We start from the raw sequence: 8,098 nt of genomic DNA, 5'->3' as shown, positions 1-8,098 counted from the left end.
ATTTGTAGTTTGAACAAGGAATTAGACAGTGAAAGTGTGTAAAAATGCAGGTAGCTTGTCGTTAGCTAATGACAAAGAATTCAAATGCAGGATCAAAATTTCGTTATTGCAAGTTTTAGTGGCTTAGATATAGCATGGTTCTACCTGGAATACTTGACCACTTGTGCTAACTTTTGTTTTGTCAAGGTGCGTGCGTGTGTGGTGAGAACTTCAACTCGTAGGATCTATAATCTGTCAACGCATGGAAGGCTAGCTTTTTGCATAATGCACCGGCTTACCAAGGAGCTTATGATACGTTTAGATTTTGAGGTAAAGTTTGAGGTCAAAGTAAAAATTAGACAGTGACACTTAGGTAGTGAAAGATGACATAAACTGAACAATAATGACCAAAGCCTTGTTTTTCAACCTCTGGTAAGTGAAAACGAAAGGGAAGTAGGAAAAACAATGTGTCATGAATACCTCATGCTGAAGCAGAAATACGTGTTTGATATTGGGATATAAAATAAAAGGATAATTTCTCATTATTTTTTTATTTATATTTTTTTACATCATAGACATCAAAATTATTTTAAAAAAAAAAACATTTAAGAAGGATGATTTTTTGAGTCCCCCCAGAGAAATATAAATAAGGGAAGGTGTTTACCTTTTTTGCCCTAAAAGGCATAACTTCAACATGTTTAACCTAAATACCATGACACATATACATGGTTTACGTACATTTTCTTTAAAAAAGAAATTTAATTTGGTCCTTCAAGAAAAATCTATTCACTTTCATCCCTTGAAAGTAGAAAGAAGTATTGCTGGTAATCTCTATCATTCTAAAAATAAAATTCCATGGCCCCGCTCTATGTCTTCAATCTTGGATCCATCATCGCCCCCCTCATTCCTTAATCCCGCCCTAGGATTACAACCTGAGACTTTCAGGTGAAAATTAATCTCAAAACTTAAAACCTCTGAAATATCCTCTTCAAGACATAATTTTACTGAAGTAATCTCTTCAGTTTATCGTTTATGAAAGAAAGAGTAGAGAAGTAGGATCTTTTTTTTCTTTGGCAATAATATATATTTTTTCATTAGCAACATGGTGTATTGAATAAAAACTAATGAAAATCTAAAATACATATATTTTTACAAATGAATAATATTGATTTGAATTAAAGAGGAAAAAATTATATTTTTAATCCAAACTCCATTTCTTATTCATGTATTTCTTTTTTGTTTTTTACAAAAGCATTTTTTTTTTATCAAAGCATTGTTTTTTAGATTAAAAAAAAAACTTTTTATGGTTTTAAGAACAAGTTTTAATTAAAAGAAGAAGAAGAAGCATGAATCAATCATTTTCATGCACCGATATTGAAAAAAAAAAAACAAAAAATATAATAAAATTATATAATAAAAAATAAACATATATGTTATATTTTCATTGAATATTGATGATGAAATTTTTTTATAAACTTATATAATATCAATATCCTCTTGTATATTTCTTATATAATATCAATATCCTCTTGTATATATATATTTTTTAACACGGTCTCTTTTCTATCTTTTACAATAACATTCTCTCTCCTCACTTACTGTACATGGATCAAAGTGATAAAAATAAAAATTAGAATGAAACTGTAAAATCTAAAAGAACATGGAGTAGTTTTTCTTATCTTTTGAATATTGTAAATAGGAAAGTCTATTTTTTTCAAATAAAATCTAAAAGAACATGGAGTAGTTTTTTTTATCATTTGAATATTGTAAATGCGATTATTTTTTTTTTCAAGTTAAGTTGGATTGTTCATCTTTTGATTTTGTTAAAAATATTCTAAAATTTTATTTAGTAAAACTGATTTTTAATTCAATGTTAAAATATTCTATGCCACATCAACTACATAAAAGCATGCAAATCAAAATTGATTCCAACAGATAAAACTATGAAAACATAACAATAAAGTTATTGATAAAAGGTAGAAAAACCAAGGAAAAGAAGAAGAAAATAAATTAACAGCAAACACTAAAATAAAAAAGAGGGCTTGTATGTTCTACTTTTCTAGTGGGAGGCGTAATGGCCCTAGATGCTCTCCAAAAACCAAACGTAAGAAGTACGTAGTGTATAACAATTTAGGAGACATGGAGTATAGTTAAATCCTAATCCGTACTGTTTGGACACAAAAGCACACCCATTTTTATTTTACAAGTTAATCAATGCTAAAGGGAGAATTATGTGAGGCCCGGAGGCCAGAACAGGGACCTAGGGCAAAGAACCTCCTTGTCATCTTGTCACTTAACTAATTTCCTTAGCTAAACATCTAATCACAATGATAATCAGCCCTTTAACGACCCTTAATTTCTTAGAGACATGGCATGCATACTCATGGTGGATAAGGTGGATGGAAGGCGCCCGACTTGACTTTCCGAATTAATGACCGAAGGCCGTGTAAACAACGACTCCCTCAGTAGAATGCAAAGAGACCTAACTATAATTACTCACCCTTTTGTTTTCTCGTTCTTTATTAAAGCATCGGGACTCAGAAATTGAAGAGTCAATTCTTCACACATGATTTTGGACCATCTAGCTATCTATTCGTGTCAAATTTGTTTGAATAGACTTTTGGATTTTAATTTATTCCCATCCCATCATCAATCGTGTGAAGAAATATTGCATGTTTGTCGGTTCTTGCTTTCGTTGGTAGGCTAAATTCCCACTATAAAGCTGCACTACAACTATTTCTAACTATTTGAATCTTGAAATAAAAATATTATTTTAATATATTTTTATATAAAAAATACTTTAAAAAATTAAACTAGTTATAGAACTAATTGTCTATGTACCACTTTGAAGCTCAAAACATTTAGATTATAAAGAAATAAAACTTTATCTTCTAGGATGTTCACTTCACCTCAAACCATTCATATAATTGGTTAATTAATATTTGTTTATTAGCTATGGTTAATAAGGAAAGAAACCCTTTAGAGTGCTTAGACCTAAGATAGAGTACTTAGACCTAAGATAGAGTCAATTATCCTGGCTAATTAATTAATCTCACAATACCTTGTTTCTGTAAGAAACAGATTAAAAAAAAAAAAACAAATGTTAAACAACACAAAGCTCGAAAAGGACACAGTGGTCTCAGCGGGACTAATACGGCCTGAAAGAAAACAAATTTTGAGGAGAACACAAATGATTAGCTATTCGATATTGACAGCTGACATGGAACACACGTGGCAGAAGAAGAGAGGTGCCAAATGGCAAAGGGCGGCGCACCAAACAGACAGCGGAAGCTGGTGTGTGGGAGCTAGCTAGAGAGAATGACATGATCCAAAAATTAAGACATTATTACTAGGATTGTGTTTGTTTTTATTATTCTAGGATAGTAATGTGTTTAGTCGACGAAAATACAAAGATATAAATATAAAAATAAATAATTTTTTATTAGTTTAAAATATTAGGAAAACACATGTTTTTTCTATTTCATTTATTTATCTCATTTATTTCAAGAAAATAATGTACAAAAACTATACAAAAAACGTTTTTTTATTTCATTTGTCTTCGTCTCCTCTATTCAAGAGGTTTTTTTTAAAAATATTTTAAAAAACAATCACAACTAAACTTTCAATTCTTAAAAAGGCTATCCAATATAAAAAAATGCTAGATTAAACTTGATTGTGTTTACTGTAGAAGCATACATGGTTAATAAAGTTTGTAGGAAAATAAATCTTAGGAAACAAAATTGCGGTGGGGGGTGGCGTGAAAATTTGGTGTCACGCCGTCCAAACAAACCTTTCTCTCATCCTATCTGCCACCCCACGCGCAATCAATAACTTCTTCTGTACCATTTCTATGTCCTGCTACTGCAGATAGTGTGTGTATATATATTAATGTTCATCTCTCGAACAGAAAATAAAGTATAGCTTTCTGTACCATAGAACAGCTAGATTCATCTCTTTTGCATATTAAAAGCTCCATCCCTTTTTCTTTCCAACAACATTCACCCATTGCCAAGACATCTTCTTTGTCTCTCTCACACCCTCTTTTTTCCCTTCTCTTTCTTTGATCCGGTGGGCAGTCGAAGAACGAAGCGAACTCTCATTGCCTCTCTGTGAGTATATCAATAATCGTGTAATGTGAAATTGGTTGTAGTAGCATATACATGCATATATATTTCTTTTGTGTTTGGATATTAGAGTTTCAAATCCAAATGTTTGCCACCAACTTTAAGGGCAGCACAGTATGCTAGCTAGAAGTTGCATATTTTGTTAGATGTACTTGTTTTTCCTGATGAATTTAGGTTTTGTGATGCAGAAGCCCAATATAATTAATTTGAGAGTTCTTCCTTGTCACTGAAATTCTTTGTAAATAAGAACTATTTTGTTTGCACATACATTAGGTCACATAATGTGGTTATTAATTAACCCAAGTTGGAGATCAAGAGTTTGAATAAGCAGATGCCAACATGTATAAGTTTATGAAAGGTGATGATCCCTTGAAGTTTAGAGTTAGTTCATCATTATATAAGAAAATAAAAATAAGAAAACATCTAGACATCATGAGGAATAATACTGGTGTTTTGAGGGAGAAGGAAAGGGAAAGGGAGAGAGATCATTTAAGCATGTGTAGCACAGCAGAGAGTATGTAGCTGTGCTGTTGAGTGAGATAGTGTCGTAGCTAGCACACGGGGGTGGTGGGTGTGAAAATGTTCTTCCACCACCAGTAACAGGGAGTGCCCTGCACTCAAAGAAACATAACATGCTTGTGCCAGCAAAGTCAAGCTTTCCGGCCAACTTTTGTGTTCAATATACTTCGCCAAAGTTCATGCAACTAATTAAAGACAACAAATGGTACTTGGCTGGAATAAAATCTATGTTTTGATTGGTGGGTTCCACGAATTGTCTGCCATTTTTATCTGTGAAGATGACTTTATAAATACATAGCCGAAACACATGCAGGACCACTTCTTCATGGGTCCACGAAGTAGCTAGGCATCATCATAGCTAGCCCTAAGTTAAGAGTTTAGGAATGGATATTTTGGATGTGAAATCATGACGGTAACATTGATTCATTCAACGGCAAAAGCATGTGTGCACCTTCTCATCACCTTTTACGAACTCTAGCATTTCACTATGTTGAAGTCATACATTTCTTCCAAAGTTTCCCTTGATTTCAGGCCTACGCTAAAAGAGCCTTTAAGCTTGTGTTTTGCTTGTGTCATTCACACAAATTTGCTCATTTCTAGATTGATAAAGAACATAATCAACATGGGTAAATCCTTAAAAGGATGCTTATGAACATGCTATTTAATCTTCCTCCCTCCCTCCCTCTCATTATCTTCATGTTACTGATCAGGAGCTTGAAGAATATTATCAGTGGAGATGGAATCCTGTGTCCCACCAGGCTTTAGATTTCATCCAACAGAAGAAGAACTTGTAGGATACTATCTCAAGAGGAAGATTCTCTCACTGAAAATCGATCTAGATGTTATCGTTGACATTGATCTATACAACATGGAGCCATGGGACATCCAAGGTAATGAAAAATCCACGTCTTTTGTATTGTAGCTAAGAACACTATTTGTGGAGCTATATATATATATCATAATCATACAACCAAAACTACTTGCCCAATTTGAAATTTAACACCAAACAGTTGCAATGTTGCAAACCCTACTGGCTATATAGGCTTTAGACTATCGATTGTAACGACACCAAATAAAAAGACGGTGCACTAATTTTCTCTCTAGTCAATGCTTTCTCTTGTTCAAACAGCCATCCCCATTTGAACTTAAGAAGAAATATTCAAAAGCGGCACTCCTTTTATCAAAATTTGACACATAGACATTGCACATTCTTTGTACCAGGAAAAGTTTTTTATGATCTAATGAACTAAGAGGGAAGATACAGTAATGGGGATAGACCTAATGAAATATTGACTTTATTAATTGGGTGGAGACCGAGAGTAATGGAAATGAACCTAAAAGGAAATTAATCTATCATTAGCTGCTGGAAATGGGTTCTACTGGATTCCATTAAATGTGTGATTTGTGCTAACTTAAGTACATATCTTAATTTGCAGCCAAGTGCAAGCTAGGGTATGATGAACAGAATGAGTGGTATTTCTTCAGTCACAAGGATAGGAAGTACCCGCCCGGAACACGGACTAATAGAGCCACTGCTGCCGGATTTTGGAAGGCAACAGGAAGGGACAAGGCCGTGCTCACCAAGAACAGACTTATTGGGATGATGAAGACCTTAGTTTTCTACAAGGTACGTGCACCAAATGGAAGGAAAACTGACTGGTTCATGCATGCATATCGTCTCCAAACATCTGAGCATGAACCCCAACAGGCAAGTTCATTCTCTATTCCAATAACAACACTTTTTTATTTTTCCTTTTTCAAAAATATTGCACGTATAAAAGCATTCTTTAAACGTTCTTTCTTGGAGGGAAGATATAGCTGCATAAACCGAACAAGTATTCACACTTTGACATATTAACTATAGCTAGCAATATAAAGTACTTTTGAAGAACTTAAATATTACATCAATATTACAAAAAGCAAATTATTAAAAAATAACTTTTACCTTCACGAAACACCTAGTTTTTGGGTTGAGTAACTCTTTAGCAAATATTTAACTCTTTCACAAAAAAAGTATTCGCTAAATTTATTTTATCCTCTTGGGGCAATAATATTATTAAGTTATCATGATCATGAACTTACAAATATTACTTGTATGTATAAGCTAATATTTTTGGGAGTGAATTGCAGGAAGAAGGGTGGGTGGTTTGCCGGGCATTCAAGAAACCAATCCTTAATCAAAGACAAGGTTTTGAAGCTTGGAATCATGCTTATTATGTCAATAATATCAACCATGCTAGACCTCCTTCATTCTCAGATACAGTAACTACTACACATATGGTTCATCCGAATCAAAGTGCAAGTTTTCATCAGCCTTTTAGCTCGAGTTCGGACCTCATTTCACACCAAGAATTTTTGGATAATAATAATCGGCTTGTTGAACTCCCACAACTAGATAGCCCTAGTAATCTTTCAACAAGTTTTGCTCCCAAAGAAGGTAACTTCCACCAGACCAATGAAGATTACGATGAAGAAAGGAGCAACAATAGCAGCCAATATATCGACTGGAAAAGTTTGGACACATTACTTGCATCACAAGTGAATGATTCCAGTACTTCATCATTTCCCCTTCAAAATTTTCCTTCTATAACGCAAAACTATGACCTAGCAGCTGGGCAGCAAGACCATGTTAGCCATTTCCTTGACTGCTTTCCTGACATATAACAAAAGCTCTTGCACTTATAATGTTGCGATTTATTTATGTAAGATGATGTATTCATGGTAATAATAGTGCTATAGTAGGAGGTAAGGTTAATGTCTTGGTTTAGAAGTTGCATGCTGATGATGATCATTTATTTAGGTGAATGAATATGTCTGTGCTAAGAGGAGAATTCGCACGCAAAGTGAATCTCCTACAAGTTTAGAGTCATAGGTGAAAGTTTTGATTCACCTTTCTTAATTCTCCCTTTGCTTATGTTGTTCCATAATTGTAAATTGTGGATCATTGCATGCATATATGTACTTATGATCTCGTGTTTTCATAATCTTGTGTTGTGTAATAATGGCTGTTTCTCTAGGCCTTATTCTTCACTCTTGCTTGTTTTGACATTGTATTCTCTACTTATGAATGTTTCCCTAGCCGTCATTTTTCACCTCTAGGACAAAATCATAAAACTTTGAGATTGTTTCTCATAATTCCACTTACATCATCACATTCTTATAAAATCTATTTCAATTCTCTAAAGTATAAAGTAATTTACCAAGGAAATTCACTCTAAAACATGTAGCCAAGTTGCCCTGAGCAGCATCTTGATGAACCCTCCTAACTGAGCCAGTCTCTATTTGCCCTTGCATCTACCATTGATGAACCCTCCTAACTGAGCCAGTCTCTACTTGCCCTTGCATCTACCATTGTTGTTAAGAGATTTAATCCAAAATTGGGTTACAACAGTTGTTAGGACATTCGAACCATTTGTGAGAATAATATAACCCTTTTGTGAGAATAATATAACCCTTGTTTCCTTTGAATTAGTAAA

At 33.7% G+C, this 8,098-nt stretch overlaps 1 protein-coding gene across 2 annotated transcripts; it reads left to right on the top strand.

Annotated features, from left to right (window-relative positions):
* Positions 1 to 3,785: 3,785 nt before the first annotated feature.
* LOC105111493 (NAC domain-containing protein 7-like) lies at positions 3,786 to 7,652 on the top strand. 2 transcript variants are annotated; one of them, XM_011006859.1, is made up of 4 exons: positions 3,786 to 4,088; positions 5,333 to 5,512; positions 6,059 to 6,330; positions 6,753 to 7,652. In XM_011006859.1, exons 2-4 carry the CDS (start codon positions 5,359 to 5,361, stop codon positions 7,284 to 7,286), a joined length of 960 nt encoding a protein of 319 aa, XP_011005161.1. In that variant the 5' UTR covers positions 3,786 to 4,088; positions 5,333 to 5,358; the 3' UTR covers positions 7,287 to 7,652. The 2 variants fall into 2 exon arrangements, with proteins under 2 accessions (XP_011005161.1, XP_011005162.1); XM_011006860.1 differs by having other exon boundaries at positions 3,786 to 4,092.
* The last annotated feature ends 446 nt before the right edge of the window (positions 7,653 to 8,098 follow it).

This window comes from Populus euphratica, unplaced genomic scaffold, assembly GCF_000495115.2.
Source record: "Populus euphratica unplaced genomic scaffold, PopEup_1.0 scaffold500.1, whole genome shotgun sequence".
In the NCBI taxonomy this organism is placed as follows: domain Eukaryota; kingdom Viridiplantae; phylum Streptophyta; class Magnoliopsida; order Malpighiales; family Salicaceae; genus Populus; species Populus euphratica.
The sequence above is the reverse complement of the archived record's forward strand: the minus strand, read 5'-3'. Positions and strand labels throughout refer to the sequence as shown.